This window comes from Vitis vinifera, chromosome 14, assembly GCF_030704535.1.
Source record: "Vitis vinifera cultivar Pinot Noir 40024 chromosome 14, ASM3070453v1".
NCBI lineage: Eukaryota > Viridiplantae > Streptophyta > Magnoliopsida > Vitales > Vitaceae > Vitis > Vitis vinifera.
The window spans coordinates 13,521,601-13,543,485 of NC_081818.1; the positions used below are offsets into that span (position 1 = coordinate 13,521,601).

The 21,885-nt window shown below is 32.3% G+C and overlaps 2 protein-coding genes across 2 annotated transcripts; both read right to left on the reverse strand.

Annotated features, from left to right (window-relative positions):
- Positions 1 to 3,136: 3,136 nt before the first annotated feature.
- On the reverse strand, positions 3,137 to 4,558 carry LOC100251546 (nudix hydrolase 18, mitochondrial). Its single transcript, XM_002263553.5, has 4 exons — positions 4,293 to 4,558; positions 3,853 to 3,964; positions 3,656 to 3,739; positions 3,137 to 3,525 (listed from the first exon to the last, which is right to left on the reverse strand). The coding sequence occupies exons 1-4, from the start codon at positions 4,361 to 4,363 to the stop codon at positions 3,244 to 3,246; spliced, it is 549 nt and encodes a 182-aa protein (XP_002263589.2). The 5' UTR covers positions 4,364 to 4,558; the 3' UTR covers positions 3,137 to 3,243.
- A 14,358-nt stretch (positions 4,559 to 18,916) lies between these two features.
- LOC104881574 (uncharacterized) lies at positions 18,917 to 21,291 on the reverse strand. Its single transcript, XM_059742701.1, has 3 exons — positions 19,521 to 21,291; positions 19,189 to 19,393; positions 18,917 to 19,100 (listed from the first exon to the last, which is right to left on the reverse strand). Exons 1-3 carry the CDS (start codon positions 21,289 to 21,291, stop codon positions 18,917 to 18,919), a joined length of 2,160 nt encoding a protein of 719 aa, XP_059598684.1.
- Positions 21,292 to 21,885: the final 594 nt, after the last annotated feature.

A 21,885-nucleotide genomic window follows, 5' to 3' on the forward strand; every position in this document is an offset into this window, starting at 1 on the left:
AATTAAGAGATGGTGCACTACAGTATATATTAGATTGCCCAAATCCATGAACCGACTATGGACAACTTATCTATTGACAAGGAACCTATGAGTTATATCTTCTATGCAACTTTTAATGCACACAAATTATGTACAATGCAAGATATATGAGTTGAATACTCAAATCAATGTCAATATACCAAATGGGTAGCAAGGGGATAGTTAAGTTTAACTTTGTTACATCATGTCTTACTTTTATGGGCTCAATCCCAACATACCTCTCTAATCCTTGAGTTATAGATCCTCCTATTATGTGATCAACTGACATACTTTAATTCCAATGAGCATATGTCAATTTCCACCAAAGGAATTACTATGACCATAGATTCCATGATAACATGTCCTTTAAATCACCTAAGGGAACACATCGTCTCAAACCCATGAGATATCATGGTGCCTTTATTGAGAATGGTTATTGCCACCAACCTTCATCAACAATAACCCAATCTGTGGAATATATGATCACATTAGGGTCTCACCCATAGGTCAAAGCCTCATGTTGATTTCTACAAGACTTAATATCCTCTTATGGTTGAGAGTCCATGCAAAATAAGAGCTTGGTGAATCATAACAACCTAATAACCTTACTTCATGATTCATCATAGGTCTTATATAGCGTATAACCATACACACTAGTACATTCACCATGGAACCTCATCCAACGGCCAAGACAAGTCATCCCTCCAATTAGGAGTTAGTAGTACATTATAGTCTCTATTAGACTTCCCAAATCCATAAACTAATTGTGAACAATTTTTCATCTAACAAATAACTCATGACTTGTATCATCTGTATAACTCCTAATACAACCAAGTCATAGACAATATAAGTGATATGAGTTGAATATTCAAATCAATATCAATGCATAAAAAGGATAGCAAGGGAACAATGATGTCTAACTTTTTTACATCATGTCTTGCTTTTAGGGGCTTAATCCCAACATGATCACCTTACAGAGTTTGAGAAAGTTTATTCAATTTTTAGAGAGACTAATTGTAATCCTATAATCCTAAACTTTTAAAGTTAAATTTGTTTTCTTTTTCCTTAAAAGAAAAGGCCAAGCACCAGCTATATAGTTTAAGAGACCCAGGAGTATGAGAACCTAGCATGAGCTGCAAACTACAATTCTAACTAGAGTTTTTCTAGTTCAAAAGATTGTTGTGTCTCTATGCTACACTTGTAATGAGACCCATACATGGCCCGCATGAAAGGAAACAACAAAACAACAGTGTCTTTATTCTCTTTTATCACTATATAAATCATTGAACATATACGTGTGTAATGGCTCGATTCTAGAGTTTTTTATTCTTTGATCCTTTAAATAAAGCCCTGCTTTGTTTGATATTGGTTCGAGGGCCTTTGAAAAGACATTTTGAACTTTTGTTTTGAATAGAAAGAGACCTTTCTATGAATGCTGGTATAGATTTAAGAAGTTATTGATAAAGTGCCCCCACCATGGATTTGAACCCTGGAGGTTGCTTTCTTTTTTTCTTTTTCTTTTTTTTTTTTTTTTTTTTTTTTTTTTTTTTTTTTTTTTTTAATGAAGGAATCCCCGGGAACTTCATGAATCATCAACCGGTAGAAGCACTAGAATATTTAGAGTTTGCTGTAGAAAATTTAAGGTCCGAGTATTCCAACATCCCAACTCACTCAAGCTAATGCGCAATAAAACCCACTTCTAGCGCAGGTGTTTTAAGATTGAATTCAAAGGCAAAATTGTTGTGCTGGCCGGGAGAATTGACTCAAGAAAGTTAGCATTTTACTAAGATGAGGACAATAATCACCAACTTTACCATATTGCTAAGTGGCAAGCAGTGATTAGATGCTATCAAAGTCTTTCATTTAATTAATGGAAACCACTTGTCATGTACGTAAATGATAAAAATGATAGTAAAGGTGACCATGCATGTTCCACCACTCTTTTGCTTTAGTATCATTTATCTAAAAATTTAGCACCATCCTTTTAAAACATTTTTGAAAGACAATATGTTCAAAATAAATAAATGCAAATAAAAATGAATATCTTTTCCTAATATCCAAACTCAAACTTATAAATTATTCAATCATAAATAAAAACTATTTATGGAATGAATTTTTCATAAAAGAAAAAAAAAATCCAGTACTGTTGGGGAACTGTTCACTTTATAGCAAAAAAATGGCTTTTAAAATTTAAAAATTTGTTTGGAAATATTTTATTAAAAAGTATTTTTTTGATAATTATTGAAAACATGCTTTTTAAAATAATTTAAAGTATTTCTAGATTTTATTTTTTAGAATAGTATAAATAGTTAATAATATGGAGAATTTAAAAAAATTTCATTATGCATGAGTGCACAATATCTTTATTGAAAGAGTTGGTAGAAAAAACTTTTTTATTTATTTATTTTTTCATATTTAGAATAGTAAATACAATTTTTGTCACATCTCATGTTTTACTCCAAAGGTGTAAAAGTCATTTTACACCTTAAGTCGGAAATATGTGAATTGATCTAAACAATCATCTATCATCAATCTAAACTAAATCAAATTCCTAATAAGATCATAATCTAATACTTTGATACCACTTTGTCTTGTCTCAAGGCCTATTCCATGAGTATGATTATCATTTGACACCTAAGTCGCACCTCAAATAGGAAGACTTAAAGTGTGAATTGACCCAATTGTCATTAGTATCTTCTAGTTAAAAATTGATTGTTTGGGTCAATTCACAAAGTCTTCTGACTTGAGGTGTAAAATGATTGTTCCATCCTTAGAATATCAATCCTTGAAGTAGTCACTTGAGATATGAAATGATTGTTTCATCCTTTGACTAGGTCCACCCTTGGAGTAGGTCTTGGGGTGTGACCATTTTACAAGTTAAAAATTGTTATTAAAAACAATTTTTTTTTTTTTTTCTGTTTTCATTAGAAATGACTCATAATAGATCCTACAATTCCGGCAGTAAGAACGTATTTGGTTAGAGGCGATGGTACCATCCACGGGACCATGCCCTCTAATGAATGGCTTGCAAGATGAGCATGCTCAAAATGTGATGGTGCATAGCTGATAGAATATGTTGCATTACAAATTCATTGGTTTTTTTCTTTCAGATTCTTCATTTTTCTTTTTATTTGAAATTCTTATTTATTAACAGGAGAAAAAAAATATCTCCATAAAACGGCAAATACAATTTGTTTGATTAGAAACTGAGAGTTCATTTCCTATTTACAAGGTAAATTTGGGCTCCAAGCTTAGCGAACAAGGTCCTAATCCTAAATCTTCCTCTTGTTGAAGAAATGTGAGACGGCGAACAAATCTATCCAAGGCTTCTTTCATCCACCAATGCTGACACACTTCTCTTGCCTCCGCCACACTCACCCATTTTCTTTCACGCACGTTCTTCTCTGGCCACAGCTCTAGCTCTTCCTTCACCAGCAAAGGGAACATGAATGCTTCACAATAAGTGTCGTTCCTTTTGCTCTTGAAACTCCATTTACCCAGTTCACGCTGCCAAACACACACACAAAATTAATTTCTTTTTCCAATACCCTCTATCTGCAATTAATAGCAAAATTTAATATTTATCCTTATCTGCAATAGTTTCCAATCTTAGAAACAAGTAGGGTGAAGCACAAACCTCAACAATGCCCGTAACCCCAGCTTCCTCCACCGTTTCTCGCAAAGCTGCCTCCGTTTTGGACTCATCCGTTTCCCAACCTCCCTGCATATTTATATTGGTAGACTAAATTTCAATGATAGATGAAGAAATTGAATATTCTCCTAAAAAAGCTCATGTCAAAATTGGCATCATTACCCCACTAATAATCTTTTTACCTTTGGGAACAACATGCTTTTGCCCTTCTGTGAACTAATGAGAAGAACTTCCAGTGCTTCCCCATCCTCCAAGGAGCCCTGATTCGTGATTCTGTATCTATAAGGTATGCATCTGCACAACCATTTGTCCACCGCCCAAACACATAAGCAAAATAATAATACTAATGATATTGTAATTTCCTTAAAGATATGCAAGCACAAATTTGAAATTTCCCCATGGAAGTCGCGCCATAAAAGTGAAAATTAATTGTGGAACTATTCCATTTCCATGTCATCCAAACGAACCTTTGGAAAAGCACCAGATTTTCTGGGCAGTTCGTTGAAGAACTCCATTTAGGTGTGGGTGGAAATTAGAACTTCCATCGTATGTAAAAATTGAGAGGAAATTGAAATAGGAGAAAGAAATATGAAAAAGGGAAATGAAATACGAGAGTACTGACCCAACCACCTGGCGACGGCCTTTGTTGTAACGCTGCAAATGCCTTCCGGTGCGAGAAACCAAAGCAACCATTCTCTTTTTCTCTCTTCGTTTGCTTAACCGGGAAAATTAGAACCAATGGGCTTTCTCGTTTTCTATCTCTATCTCTGTTTTGTGCTGGCTGCTGTCGTCGGCTGAGGGAGGGAGAGAAAGACGCTCTTCAATAATGCATGATAGGGAAATGAGCCCAAGGATCATTCTCTTATAGGCAAATTGGGAGGTGGGGTGATAATAATATAATATTGTTTCGTCTTTTAAACGCCTAAGGAGTGAGGGTTGGGATTCATGCCAAGTCCACGCGGAGTACAAAGGGGATGATTCTGACGCTCTTTCAGAGCGCGACGGTCGGATGCGTTCTCAGCCATGACTTCTAACTATGATGCGACTGCTGACGTGGACAATAGTGCCTTATCAGATACAGGTCGTTTTGCACCTCTCATCTCCAGTCGAGACTGGACGGACACACGCTTGGTATCTTTCTATTTTTTATTTTCGTTTTTCAAAGTAATTATTATTTTCAATTAATGGAGCGAATTTTGAGTTGTTATAATAAAATATGATAAGCCTTGTCCCCTCTAGTGCGCTTAGCACATCTAAACACCAACAAATGAGTTGAAGCTTTAAAATCCGTTCATCCCCTTGTCATCTACAGGTCAAAGCATAATTTTAAAAATAAACAAATAAAATAAAAATTAGAATAAATTAGTTTTTAATTATTTAAATATTCTTTTAAAAATGTAAATTTTTATTAAATTTTAATTTATTTAGTTTAATATCAAAAATTAGAAATATATATTTAAAGATTGGATTATTCATGAAGATAAGAAAAGTTTAAATATTCAGATGAGTAGAAAAAGAAAATTTGAATAAATAAATGTCCATATAGGATGGTGACGTAAGGCAGTGCATCTAGGATGTCACTGTCAGGTGTACACATGGGGGTAAACAACGGTGAACTGTTTAAAAAAAAAAAAAAAAAAGAAGGGAGGGCATTCCATGGTTGTGTGCGTGGATGAGGAAAAAACAAAAATGGCATTTTATTGCTAATAATAATAATGCGTGACCGGAGGGTGCAAAATATAATAATAAACAATAAACAATAAATAAAGTAAAATGTTGATAGAGAATATGATGTTGGGGATGAAGATTTAGTTAAAAAAAAGGTCTAGGAGGAGTAATGAGATGGTATATAATAATAATAATAATAATAATAATAATAATAATAATAATAATAATGAGTAATGAGATGATGAATATTTAGTTAAATAAAGTTTTCATTACTCATTATTATTATTATTATTATTATTATTATTATAAGCTATCCATCCACCTTCTTTCTCACATCCTTAAACATGATATTTAATAATCTTATAAGGAGAAATCAAATATTCATATTTATTGTGTATTTTTTCTACTTAGGGCAACCTTTGGAATTACTCCACCTACAAATTTGCATAGATGATGTTAGCAAAAGGAGGACCAATTAGGTCAACCCCTCTTCGACGATCAAGCCAACCATTATTCTAAGCAAGAGGATCAACTGATAGGGATAAAGTGTATGCTTTTTCACTTACTTGGTTTTAGAGGACAAAAGTCCTTTTATAATTGTCCTTCAAGGTTGATTACAAAAAGGTAATAATGGTGATAGCCTTCAATTATTTATCACTATTGCAATTGAGTGGCCTCCATTACACATAACCATAATATTCACTGCATTGATTATTTGTGGTTGTTACATCCTTAATGCTACGCCCATTAGAGTCATTAATGCAAGGTCAGTTGTTGCTTAGTTTTCACTTGAGATACCTTGTTAAGCTGACAAGGTAGATCATTGTTATGAGATAGTGTGTTGCCCAATACAACCTTTTGATCAATCCATATGTCAATGAATTATTGCAACTCCACATTTTTCACCCATTTTTTATATGTCAATGAAAGGGAAAACGAAATTTGGGCTACAAGTCTTTTCAAGGCGACAATTAAAACATCATTGATTAGTCAATTGACATTATCATCTGATGCGACTCATGGTAGCTTAGTTTTAAAGGCGTATCAACAAAATTTATACCTTAAATACTATTACTAAAGTAGCCAAGCTACTATAGCATAGTGGTTCTAAGATCGTTCACTGGGAAGGGTTTTCGCAAACACTAGTGATATTTAAATTAGGAAAATAGGTGATTTTCTTATGGATGTTAGCTTTAAAAGAAGATGTAAATGTTTAAGAAAGATTTAAACTAATCTAAGCTAACATTAAAGACTAAAATGAAAGGGTGTAAAAACAAGTTTCTCAAAGATAGGATAGCTATGCTCTGGCTCTTATGCAAATTGGAAATCTCAGGATAGGCTCCTCGCGTTGGGGTTGCAACTATGGTGATGCTTGCTTCCTGAACCGGTATGGATTTAGCAAATCAAGTTTTAATCCTTTAAAATGGCAAAACAAATGGTAGTGAATTTCATCAATGGTTATTCACCTTAGACTTCCTTTGAATGGCTCGTAAGAGATAACTAATGGTCTAAAGCCAAAAGCTTACCAAATATTGGCAACTCAAAGTCATTCCAGGTGAGAAACTCACCTTTCAATGGCCATTGAAATTGGTTCTAACGGATTAATGCAAAACTTGGAATTGAAAACCTCACCTTCCAATAGCTCGTAGGAGATAACTAATGGATAGAAATCCAAAAGCTTATCAAGTATTGGCCGTTGGAAGTTGTCCAAAGGAAATAAAAACCAAACTTTGCATTAATGAACCATTAATGAAAAACGACTACCTTACCTTCCAGGTGCGAGAAATTCCATGGGATTGCATCCAAGCCATCACATAACATCCATACTTTGAGAAATTAAAAGTTTTAGCCAATCATCCTCTGAGGACAAGCCCTCAGAGGCTGTTTGGCTACTAAGAAAATAGAAATGGGGAAGAACAGGAGAAGAGAGAAAAACAGAGCTTTATATATTTCTAAGTTAATGTACAGAGGATCGATCCCCCAATATCCAATCCAATGGAGGTGTTGTGCACCTCTATATATAGCAAAATTACAAGATAAAGCCTTATGTCGGCTGAATACAAGGTTACAAAAGGAATTTACATGAGAAAATATCAAGCTACAAATATCTGGGAAGTCGGTGGTGCGTGCGTGGAGAAACAGAGGAAATTTGGCAAGGTAAAAGGCACCTTGCGAAATTTTCGCAAGGTGAATTACTCATGATGCGAAGTGCCATATTTTCGCATCATGAGTTAATTCACCTTGCGAAATTTCGCAAGGTGGGTCTTCATGGTGCGAAATGGCCAAATTTCACACCATGAAGAAAATCTCCTTGCGAAATGGTGTTCTCATGGCTTGATGCAGTTGTCTTCCGAAGGTTATATCTTCCTCATTTCAGCTCCAAATCGTACACGGTTTGAAGCGTTGGATTCTTGAATTCCTGAGCTTTGAAATGGTATATAGAATGTAGAAAATGGACTTCGGGAAGTGCTCCAAAAGTGCGAAGGAAGACTGCAGCTGCTGTCCTCTGTTTTCTTCACTTTGCTTGATTTTCCTCTTTGCTTCTCTTTGCTTCTCTCCTTTGCTTGGCTTGTCTTAATGATCGAAAAAGCTGTCAAAATACTAAAACTAGCCACAAATATGATTAGAAGTCATTGCTAGGTCCTTAACATGCCAATTGGAATAAAGATGGAGAACTACTACACAAAAGTGCTTAAAACATAATGAATTAAAAGTGTAAAATAACACTTTTTAGGTAGTAATCATCATCTTAAACTATGATGTTTATGCAGTCTAAGGGAAAAATGACTTATTTATTGCCTGAGTGGTATTATAAATTGGCTAGGATGGTCAACTTTAGGGGCCCTTATTACACAATTGCCTTAGAGTCACCCTAGTTTAACAAGGTTGTTAACTTGTTGCCATACTCGTGGGATCATGTTCTAGTTAGGGTCTATTAGGGTACATCTTTTACTGACTATAAGATCTTGTGCTTAAGTATTGTCTCCTCTTACTAGTTTAAGGACTTCATGATTTGCTTTAGTATTCAAACTTCCTGTAAGGGGCATAATCATTGGACGAAGTCAATACTTAAGCTTCCCTATTGATTGATAATCCCCTTCTTGATTTGAGGTCTAATATCTATTCAGATTGAGACTTTGATTTAACATGTTTCCATCAAGGACAAAGGGCCAGTTGTAAAAATTTATTCAAGATACTAGCTCTAAGAACATTAATATCCCCTTCCACTCCATCTAGACCTTTAAATTCAAGGAATGAGGGTCATTTAGTCATACTCTTTGTCTGATCATCTCAAGATTTCTTATTCTAGATGATCTTTTCAAAGTGATCCTTCTCAACCTTCACATCCTTTGAGCAAGAGTTCAAGCAATGGTCCTGAGTCCCCAATCCTCCATCAAGTATCGATATGATGATTGAATATTATATCAATCACTTTTTTTTTTTTATTTATGAGGAGCGTTGTTGTTAGGATTGAGTCCTAAAAGCAAGACATGATGAAAACAAAGTCAAACTTAACTGTTCCCTTGATGTCCCTTTTAAGCATTGACATCGATTTAAACATTTGGCTCATATTTCTTACGTTGTACATAATTTGAGTTCATTAGGAGTTGCATAGAGGATACAAGTCATAGGTTTCTTGTAAGTAAATAAGTTATCCAAAGTCAGTTCATGAATTTGAGCAATTAAGTAGAGATTGTAGTGCACCACCTCTTAATTAGAATAATGACTTGTCTTAGCCATCGGGATGAATTTCCCAAGGTGAGTGCACTATTGTATGTGATGCATACTGGATAGGAATTACAATGAATCATGATGTAAGGCTATCGATTGTCATAAGTTACCAAGTCACTATACTACATGTACTCTCAACCTTGAGAAGATATTGAGCTTGTGCCAAAATCAATATGAGGATTTGAACTATAAGTGAAACCCTAAAGTTGTTATACATCCTTAAGGATCGAGTTATTGTTGATATAAGCTAGTGGCAATAGGTATTTTCTATAGAAGCACCATAAGGTTTGAGATGTGTATCCCCTTGGGTAATCCAAAGGACATACAATCATGAAATCTATGATCACAGTAATTCATTTAGTAGAATTTGACATATGCTCCTTAGAGCTAGAGTATGTCAATTGATCACATAATGAGTGATATATATATATATATATATATATATAACTCAATGATTGGAGAGGTAATATTAATAGGTGATATCACTACCTTATTAGATTATGGATACCAATTCATAGGGAGTCTGCATATACTGCATATAATGGATAATAGGTCACAAACTCAAGCTTGGTTTCGTTGTTATTTACATAAGGTATGAGATCTATAATAAGATGTTGAATCAACTTTAGAATTGGACTCTTAAGAACTCAATCCTCTTATAAGTCTTAGTGGTCCTCACTCTAGATTAGCTTTAGGTTGCATAAGGGTTTTTGGTAATTAACAAGGTTGCAAGGAAATAGTGAACAAGGTCTCTAGATTAGGCTAATTGATTAATTAGATGGGTTTGTGTGGTTAATTAATCAATTAGGACTTATTTTGAGCTAGATTAAGTGACTTAAACCCATATAGACTCAAGTCACTTAAGCCTAGTAAAGGAACCTTATAACTACCTCATAGAGGTTTGGGTTTCTAAGGACTTTTGGTGTGACTATCGTCTTCCACCTCCAGAAAACCAAAGCTTCCTCCTTTCCAAAGCCCACTCTTTGGAGTGCCAAGGTCATGGTCAAATTCATCGGGTGAATGACTTTGGGTGTACAAGACCTTCATAGATTGTAAGCTTCTTCTTCTCCACACAGATTTAATGTAAGAACATCTAGATTTAGGTATAAGTCTCTCAATCTCTAGATCTTTATTCTAATATGAATTTTTATTTTGTATTTTTCCATTATGTTAGATCTAAAACTTTAAGGATAGATGTATGCACCCTATGAGATTGAGGGCCTGGGAATGGAGTAATATGGAGTTCCCGTCATTTGCTTAGTTATTGAATTAGTTTCCTTGAATATTAGGGTTGTTACTCTAGCCTATGCTTTTGACAACTATTTGTCTCATTTCCACTTTAGGTTTAAGGGGTTAACCCCTAAATTATACCTAAAGTGGGTTCTTCTACTAGGAAATTGAAGGTGGGTATCAGATTTTCTATTTCTTGGGTGGTCATCTTTCATATTCTTTGGTTGCTAACATAGTTGGTGCCCGTACAAAGTTTTCTAAGGTAAGGTTGGAGCTAACTAAGGCATTTTGAGAACATATATAACCTTTGAGTCTAGGAAGTGTTTGGGTTACCAAGAGATTGGTCTGATGAATGAAGCTAAAGAAGACAAAGAAAATGTTGAGGGAAAATAAGAGAGGGATCAAGAGAAAGAGAGAAAAAAAACAAAGGAATAAGAAGGAAAGGGAAATTAATGACCTCCCTTTATTTTATTTTTATTATTTTTTTTTGTAAGGCGATGATGTCAAGGTGCCCCATAATATCAAGGTAGTCAAAGATTTTTCTAGGTATTTCTATCATAATGATTTGGTTGTCATAGTAATCTTCTCAAGTAAAAGTGAGGTAGTCGCTCCATGAAGATTATTATCCTTGATAATTATACTCTCTTATGCAAATGGCTTTGAGGAGTCTTATTCACTAGTGATCATTAGAGAGAATTCGTTCCAAGGAGATACTCGCCTTGGTTGACTAAGATCCTTCGAAAATATGACCTTGAGGGATTTTAGCCATTAGGTGTCATTAGACACAAGTCTTCTTAAAAAGATACTCAACTTGATCGACTAAGATTCCTATCCCTTAAGCAAATGCCTTTAAGGGATCTTGATTCTTAGGGACTATTATAAAGGAGTCCTCATAGGGAGGTTCTTGATTTGGTCAATAAGGTCCCTTAAGAATTTTTTTTTAAAGGCATCTTAGCCATTAGATTTCATTAGGGAGGAATTGTCCCAAGGAGATACTTGATCTAACTGACTAGGTCTCTTAGGCAAACATCCTTAAGGGATTTTGGGGATTCATTATGCTTGAACTTTTGATAGGAGTTTGATAGTTATTTTATTGATAGTACTTTCGTAGATTACATGCATGCCATGGTCAAGGAATCTTTGTTCATTTAGATGTTTAATATGATATACTACCCCTTCTAATGTGATTCCAACTCTATAGGGTTTGTCCTAATTGGTTAATGATTTTCCTTTGGTGAGGTCTTATGTGTTATCAAACACTCTTCCCATGATTATCTCTTCTTCTTGAAATTGCCTTCTTTATACTTTCTTATTATAGGATATTGTTATTTGTTAACGATAGCTAACAGCTCTTAAGGCTAACACTTTTTTTCTTTCTTCCAGTAAGTTAAGATCTACATAGTAGTCGATTGAGTTGATCATCTATCTCAAGGTTGGAATCCTTATCTCAGTGAGAATAATGAATTATGCCTCATATTTTAAGGCAAAGGGGTTTCTCATGTGAACTCTCTCATAGTCATTCGGTATACCTAGAAAACTATTAGGAGTTCATCTGCCCAATTGCCTTTAGCTTTATCTAGTCATTTATTTAGATAATTCAAGATGGTCTTGTTAGTGGCCTCAGCTTAATCATTACCTTATGGATGCCTAAGAGTAAAGAACATGTTTGTGATCTTAAGTTCTTCACATAAGCCTTTGAATTCTTTGCAACCAAATTAGTTGTCATTATTAGTAATCAATATCCAAGATATGCCAAACTGATAGAATGTTACGGAGAATTAATTTTTGTACATCCTTTTCTTTCATTTGCATATTTGTCTTAGAATTGGTCCATCTGGTATAATAATCAATGGTCACAAGCATGTACTATTTTTGTCTTAATGTGAGTGGCATGTGTTCAATTATGTCTAGGCCACACTATGTTCCATGATGTGGATAATTCTAATGACTCTTTAGGAGCATGTCATGATATGAGAATAAAGCATTGGAATTTTTCACATTTTTAGGTATCATTGGACATCTTATCTTATGGTTAGAAATACTATAGTATGAACCTAAAAAGTTGGGTGGAGCTTTTAGATAGCTATTACCAAAATAAAGATTAACTTTTCCAAGGGTGAATGCATGGTTCTTGAGTCTACTAGGGCTTTACTAACATAGTAAATTGAGATGTGAATTCCTTTATGTTCTCTGGTTAGAGCAATACTAAGTATAATAGTAATTCCTCCCATATTACTAGTGTGGCAAGGTTCATGAATTAGACAATTACTTTTTAAGCTTAAGGAAGACTTTTTTTTTTTTCATTTCCACGCTATCCTCCTCTTATACTAAGAAGTTTATAAAAGGGAACATATCGATCAATGCACTTTGAGATGAATCTTCTAAGGATAACTATTTCTACAATCAACTATTGAACATCCTTTAATGTCAATAAGGAAGCATTTTTTATTTATTTATGGCATTTGATATGGTTTAGGCTAGTATTGAATCCTTAATTATTACCTAACAATAGATCCTAAAAACTTACTATTTCAATTATTTATCATTTTCTTCTATTACAATCACTGTTCTTTTGGCTTTATATTTTTATTGAATTTAACTTAACATGGGCTATGATAGGTAACATGTCCTAGGCCGTTTCAAGCGTGGCATTTTTCACTCCTTGGAATGAATATGGAGTTGGTGGAATACCATATCTCATTTGGGTACTTAGTGGAATATGAAACATATGAGCCATGTGATAAAACATGCTATTCCGTACTATTAATTTGAAACTTATATTAAAAGAAAAAAAGAAAAAAAGAGATTGGATATTGTTATTCCATTTTGACCCGTGTGCTTAGTTTATTATTATTATTTTTTAATAAAAAAAATAAATTTAGTGTTTTTACAATCACACGCCGTACTTGTTGACGACAATGGAAGAATTGTGAAACAACCGATACGTCTTCAACTCCAAAACCCACGTGGAAGTTGAGCATCTCCCATCAATTAATTTATACAGATATTTCAATGAAAATCTTTGTTCTTGAAGGTCTTAGACTTGGTTTATCACTGCTTTAGGTTCCTTATCACGTGCATAATCCTTTCCCGATTTATTTATGGAAAGCAAAGTCAATATTGAATTGCACCATTCAACTTACTTGCAATATTTACTTGTAGGATCTAAACTATTTTATTGTTAAACAAAAAATAGGAATTAAATCATTTTATTTTTCAAATAAGAATATTAAATATTATATATATATATATATATATATATATATATATATATATATATATATATATATATATATATATATATATATCTTATAGGCATACCATTTATGTGACAAAACCTTTTTTATTTTCAAATATCTTGATATATTCATTATTTGGTGTATTAACCTCTTAAGTTATGTTTGATTCCTGAAAAATATTAAAAAAGAAAAAGAAAAATATTAAAGAAAATAGTTTTATCATGGTTTCTTTATAATTTTTTTTAAAGAAAATTAAATTAAATTAAAATTAATTAGAAATTTATATATTTTAAAATTATTTTATTTTTATATAATAGAGGAAACTAAATAAAATGAGTTTGAAAAAACATATAATAAAAATTTATTAATTTTGATTTTTTTTTTATTTTTTAATTTTTTTTTCTCTCAAAATTTTTGGAAATCAAACATAACCTAAAAAGAGAAATTTTGCACACATTTTATAAGTGGAGTCCATGATGCTTAACCTATGCTTTTTTTTTTTATATATATTTTATATTATGGAACTTTTAAGGAAACATTCCTTACCTTAGGATTAGTTGTTGAATACAATAGACATCTCAAAATGGGAATTGCAGCTTGCCTCCGATTAAGAAGGTCTTTGTTGACTAACATGAAATACAATGCAGTAGTAGATAGATGGGTTGACAAAGTACATGGCTTGACCATGTACATTGTCAACCCATTTGATGGATTGATTCATGTGAACGATACCTCAAGACATTGTCAACCCATTCGATGGATTGGTTCAAGTCAACGAGAACTTAATAAATTCCTTCCATTCGTTCATTCATTAAAATTGGAAGCAAAAGTCAAATACAAAATACGTAGAGCCCAAGGTCAACAAAAGCCATACATTGGTGACCGACGGTCCAAGGTTGACCCTACTAAAAGTTGAAAAACACGCTTGTTAATCAATGGGCATGGTGCACCACCACATCCACTATGTGAACCATTTTGATTGAATCTTCTCCTTCCCATTTTTCAACTTTAAATGATCATCTTCCAGAGTTCCAAATGCAAGGTCAGAAAAAATGTACCAAGAAATAAATTTGATTTGACTATTTGCTATATCATTCAATGATTCACGATTGGTCGGCTATGTCGGTCACGTGTGAGTTTCATTGTGGCTTTCATTTTAACATTTGTTATCTAGAGGGGTTTTTGACTCACTATTGGTCGGCAATGTACATTGAAATTTTAACATCCTATTAATAACCCATTTTAGAGAATTAAGAAAAAAAGATAAATGAAATTGGGCCATAAAGGCTTATGTACTTCCATCATTGGCAGATTAAAATATCCTATAAATCGGGAAAAGTGTGATTATAAAATAGGAACTCAAATTTATAAAATTCAAATTTTCAATAATTATCTAAAAATAATTAAGATTTTATACCATTTTTAATCAAAATTGCAGCTGTAATAATTAAATAAAATATTTTAATAATATAAATATTGCCTCTACCTTTGATATATGAAATTTGAATTATTATTAGAAAATTCTTCTTTTATGATTATTTATATATGAGTGTACGAAAATACATTTTTCCTTCATATTTCAACATTCATATTAACAAAATTCATCTTCCCAGAGTATAATATTAATGAAATAAGCAAAATTGGTACCTGATCCAAGTATTTATACTATTTAAATCATTATTTATGGGGCTTCTCCCATTGTGAAGACTTTTTAAGTACAATAAAATACATGAGACCTCCAAAATAAAGGGAAATCATGCTATAGCGTGTTTAGTGCAAAAACTACAATGCTTGTGTGAGTAAATATAGACAATTCCCTTTTAGCAATTTAAAATTTTTGGACCCCCAAAGTTTTTATTACAATGTAGGTTCATTTACTACTAAACCTTATTTATGTTAATGCAGTTTTGGCTTATATCCTAGGCCCATCCTCAATCCATTCATCCCTAGTTTAGTATAGGCACATTTATTCCTTACCTAACGTATGTCCAATTTGTCTTGGTCCATTATGATTTAGGTCCTTTTACACTTAGCCTATGTATTATCATATCCTTTCTTATTTCTATTCTTATTTTTATTCTTATTTTATTTCATTTATATTTTATTTATTTATGTTTATATTTTACTTTTTTTTTTAACCCTATTTTACCTTAGTCTTGAATTTTCAATGTATATTTTTTGGTCCACGAGTGGAAAAAGGGAGGGAATGTTTTAAAATGGAGTGGATTAAAGAGATAAAATTTTTAATCAAGAAAGAAAAATGAAATTGGTGATTAGATGAAGAAAAGAAGGAAAGAGAATGATGATTAGAGAAGAGATTGACAATGAAAAAGGAAGCCAAGACTCTTTGGAGTTCTTTGTGTCTCCTACTCCTCATTCTTTCTTGTTTTGAGTTCTGTATTTGTGTTTGTGAGGGGGGACTTGTGTGAATTTGCTTGGAAACTTAGGAGCTGTTGAGAGCAGAGGAGTCTGCAATAGGGTTATAAATAAATGTGTTAATGGAAGAAAGTGCATGAATGGTATAGTTTAGGAAGGCTGTTATAGATATATATATGGGTATTTTAGATAATAAACTATTGGAATTTTTCTAAAATTATTTTTGCCAATAAAATCAATGATTGAATTTTTTTTAAAAAATATTTTATTAGTAAATTGATAATTAAACTGCAAAATATGGAAGGATGATGTTAGCAATGACAACATTGAAGCAGTAAATGCGTCTTCAACTACAAAAATTCAATGTAGTAGTACAAGTTCAGAAGCAATAAAGGCATCTACAAGCCACGTATTATGCATGTGATAAAAAGAGAAGAGAAGGACAAGAGAAAGAGACAAGAAGGAAGAGAAGGAAGTGATAAACGAATGAATAAACAAAAGTCAAAAGTCTCAGAAGACTTTTACCATCTTTGTATTTATTTTATACCAAACCTCTGAACACTATAAATATTTTTCCTATCGTCCAACCACTTGAATTTAATTCTCAACTGTCACTTGTAAATACTTTACCTATAAATTAGTGGTAGTAAAAGAAAAAAAGTGTGCCCGAGAAAGTGTGTCCGAAGGTGTGTGCAACAGTGTGTAAAGTTGTCCGTGAAAGAAAGTTGTATCTTCAGCCTTGTACATTTATCAGCAATCAATAAGAAAGTAAGAATTTTCTATTAAATTTTTGCCTTCATTTAGAATTTATTTTATTATGTATTTTTCTTACCCTTAGGGGGGTAAAAGGGGTACAAAAGTAAAGTAGGGAAATGAAAATTATTTGAAATATTTTTAAGTTTTCTTTACTAGTTAATATATGTAATATACACGGATCCTTATTATATAATGTTCTCATCAACATAAAAAAAAAAAAAAAAATCGGGTTATTTAGAAAATTTTGGGTGTAAAATCATGTTTTTAAACTAGAATCTTTAGTCTTAACCCTTGACCTGAAACCCGTTTTTTCCAGAAAATTGGCGTATTAGGGAGACTTTGTCTGGTTAGAATGGGGCTATTACCTTGACACGAAGTGATGTTTTAAAATTTTTGAATTTTATTACGTAAATTTTTTAGATATCCGATTTCAAAAACTTAACTTTTATACATTAAATGGTTTCACACTATAAGCACAAAGCCTTAATTTAAATACATATTAAAATAATAATTGTCTGAAAATATTTATATTATTTTAATGAGTGTTTGAAAATTTTATATTAAAATATTAAGTATTTGGAAATGTTTATATTATTTTAATGTTAGCAATAAATGTGTTCACACTTTAATTCAATATAAAACTTTCATTAAACTTTCATTGCTAACGGAGATTTCAAAACCCCTACCATTACTTTGACTAACAAATTGTTGTTGAAATTGCTAATGGGAAAAGTTGCTACAATTATTCCAATAATTACATATCCGATTTGACCTATGGACGAATATGCAAGCATACGTTTCATGCTTGTTTAAGTAATAGCAATGAGATTCCCCAATATCATGCTAAGAATAGCTAGGATTTCCAGAAGAAGATGCCATTTGTTTGATGAGAAATAAAAAGGAATATCAAAAATTCGAGTGGCTGAAGCTGAAGCAGCTACTTTCCTTAGTCAAAGTAATGGTAGGAGTTTTGAAATCTCCATTAGCAATGAAAGTTTAATGAAAGTTTTATATTGAATTAAAGTGTGAACACATTTATTGCTAACATTAAAATAATATAAACATTTTCAAATACTTAATATTTTAATATAAAATTTTCAAATACTCATTAAAATAATATAAATATTTTCAGACAATTATTATTTTAATATATATTTAACTTAAGGCTCTATGCTTATAGTATGAAACCGTTTAATGTATAAAAGTTAAGTTTTTGAAATCGGATATCTCAAAAATCCATGTATTGAATTAAAGTGTGAACACATTTATTGCTAACATTAAAATAATATAGACATTTCCAAATACTTAATATTTTAATATAAAATTTTCAAACACTCATTAAAATAATATAAATATTTTTAGAAAATTATTATTTTAATATATATTTAACTTAAGACTCTATGCTTATAGTGTGAAACCATTTAATGTATAAAAGTTAAGTTTTTGAAATCGGATATCTAAAAAATTCAGGTAATAAAATTCAAAAATTTTAAAACATCACTTCGTGTCAAAGTAATAGGCCCCTTCTGACTAGACCAATGTTTTAAAAACCGGACCGGTCATTGAACCGGAAAAGTTACCGGTTCACGGTTCACTGATCGGACCGCCGGTCGAACCGCTATCGAACCGGTGACGTCATAAATATATATTTTATTATTTTATATAATATAAAAAATTAACAAATTAATAAATTATATGTAAATTTTGACAGCATCTACTTTGTTTATTGAGTAACTTGAGTTTTGTCACAAAATTTTTTACCTGTAGAAGTCATCAATTATCATATATGATATTTATAACACAATATAAGATGTTATACATTCATAATGTCAATAAACTCAATATTTATCAAATAATCAAACCATTACTATCCTATAATAACCAAATTATCAAAGAGTTGTTAACTTAACACATTGTCCATACCAAATAATACAAATGTCAACCATAGGTCCACAACACTTAAATAATTACTCAAAATAAAAACATAACATGTCAATGTTTGAATATTCATGAAGATTTTTGCATACTAATAAATATAAAATTCATGTCTTCATTCATTTGGGAAATTGGAATATGGAGATTGAAAATGAGCATTTGGAAAACCAAAATTCTCCACATCAAGCCCTTCTCTAGCCATGTCACCACCATCCTCATCATCTACAAAAATATTGAATATATATCAACAAGAAATCATTTTTGAAGAAAAAAATATAATTATTGAATTTTTATAAGTTTAAATATTTTACTAACCAATGTGAGAACTTGAACCTTCCACTTCATTTATTGGAATTGACCCTTCTTCATATAGAAGATTTTCCAATTCTTCAACATCTAGCTCTGCTGGCTGATCGTCATCAACTACCCAAAAATCGGTCTCATCAATGCATGCATAGTCAATGGGATCATAGATTCTTTTCTTGTTATAAAACCTAAAAAAGAAAAACATATAATTATTCATAATTGTGAATAGAAGAATTTGAATTCAAAACAACTAAGAAAGCATTTATAATTTTATACCGATTTTTTAGCCGCAAATTGTAATGAACGTATACAAGATCATTAAGCCTTTGATGTTCCAATCTATTCCTTCTTTTGGTATGTATACGTTCAAAGACACTCCAATTCCTCTCACATCCAGAAGACGATGCGGTTTGGCTCAATATTTGAATGGCCAACTTTTGTAAATGTGGTGCACTATATCCATGTAGCCTCCACCATTCATCTAGTTACCATTTCACATTAAAAATAAGAAAAAAATAAAACACATTAGCAAGTTTAAAATATTAAATAGTAAGTAGGTAACTAATAAAAAAGAACAAACACACTAATAAATGAAAATAATATTTTACCAGGTTGAAGTACTTCACGTGAAGAATAAGCAAGGTCTCTCCCAAAACTTCCCAATCGATCACGAAATAACCTCATTTCATTCATTGTTTCAATCTTGCCTTTCAAAACTTTTTGATCAATAACATCCATAACACCTCCAATAACATTTGGCTTATTACAAAAGTTTTCCTGATCATATTGGAAACATGGATTCAACCAATAAGCTGCTGAATGAATGCTTTTCTTTAGTTGTTGATCCCAACGTTGCTTTATGATCTCTGTATAAGGCTTGTATAGTCTTTCGCTGTAGTTAAACAATTTCTTAATGCCCAAACGAACCCTATACATGCCTTCATACACATATCCCATCGAAGGCCTCTCATCACAATCAACAATACGCAATAAACGCATTAGTGGAGACATAAGATTCACAACAATCAAACAATCATTCCAAAATCTATTATCCAAGATGATGGAAACTGCAACTTGGCTTTTATAATCCTTTGAATATCTAGAGTCCACAAAGAACTTACTAGTCACCAAAGCTTGCAAATCATGTTTGTGATCATGAAGACTCTTGAGTGCAATGAAAGTAGTAGCAAAGCGAGTTGCACCAGGTCGCAGAATCTCTGTCCATCCTTCCCTTTTTCTCAACCAACTTAACAAAGCAACATGATTATACACAAAAATTGTCACCTTTGATGCACGTCTTACAAGTTCAGCAACATGGTCCATCTTACCAATATCCTTAAAGATCAAATTAAGACAATGAGCTGCACAAGGTGACCAATTAATGTGTTTATGCTTCTGAGAAATCAATCTCCCCGCGGCCACATAATTTGCTGCATTATCAGTCACTACATGAACTACATTGAGTGGACCCACCCATTCAATCACCTCATCAAATAACTGAAACAAATTAGTTGCATCCTTGACAATGTCCGAAGCATCAACAGATTTCACAAACGATATTCCTTCAGGACAATATACAAGGAAGTTGATGAGTGTTCTTTGTCTGTTATCTGTCCAACCATCACCCATTATTGTACACCCAACTTTTGCCCAAATTGCACGATAAGAGTCCACAAGTAACTGAACTTCCTTCTTAGCATCCTTTAAAAGATTAATCCGCAACTGATAGTAATTTGGACCCTTATATCCAGGACCAATTGCAGATATAGCATCCAACATTGGCTTGAAGTAGAAGGAATTCACAGCATTAGTAGGAATGCATGCATCATAAAAGAATCTCCCAACCGCCATATCCGCTCTCCAAGTAGCTTCTTTCCCAGCTAGCACACTCCTCATGGAAGGTTGAGCTCCTTGTGTATTTCTTGGTGCAAAATACTTATCCACTGTTGATTTTTTCCTTTTTCCACTACTAGCTGCCATAGGACTTTGCATTTCTTGAACCTCTTCTTCACCTTCTGCCATATCCCCTTCAAATTGTGACACATTAGGACCATAAGGATTTCTATATTCATCTGCTTCTTTGGTTGCTTTCTTAGCATTCACAAACTCTTGCAAAGAATTTTCCATGCGAAATCTGACATCAGGTGGAACCGATTTACATGGACCAATATCTCCTTTCACTCCAGCAAGATGTAGTTTCATTCTATGAATACCTCCACCTTTTGTAATCTTTTTACAATACAAACAAATAAGAGCTCTCCTTCCATTTCCATATCTTTCTTCAGAAACATGCTCCCATGCAGGATCGGTCTTACTTCTACTTGATTGAGAATGGGTAGTTGAATCTTGACCAGAGGATGGAGTCAAGTTTGATGCCATTTTTTTTTATTTCCCTATCAAATTAAAAACAAAAATCCCACATCAATTTAGAGAATGAAGGTCATCAACAATTTAATGATTTATAATCAAGTCATCAACAATTTACAATCACATATCACATATTAATGATAGTAAAAAATACACTTTTTCACCTATGATTCCTTAGATAATCAAACATCAAATCATTATCATATTTTAGGCACATGAATCTATGATTGAGTTGCAATCTAATATCATAATGCACAAATTGTTATATAATGGAAACAAACCGAGAATTCTTGAACTACATGTGCATGTGTGTATTTTTTATTTTTTTATTAATTGGGGAAAGAATTCAAAGCTAGTGGGCTTGTGGTGATTTTGAATCTTAATAGATGCATTTTTTAACTTGTGTGTTTTTATTAGTATCATTTTTTGTAAAAGAAAAATAACATTTTGATAAATAAAAAATGAATATTTAGATATAAATTAGAAAAATATTTTTGATAATACTAATTAATAAAAAATTCTTTTAGAAGAAATTGTCAAAATTCATTAACAGCATGTCAAAATTCATAAGGTGGTCCATAAATTGTTTAATTTTAATATCCATCA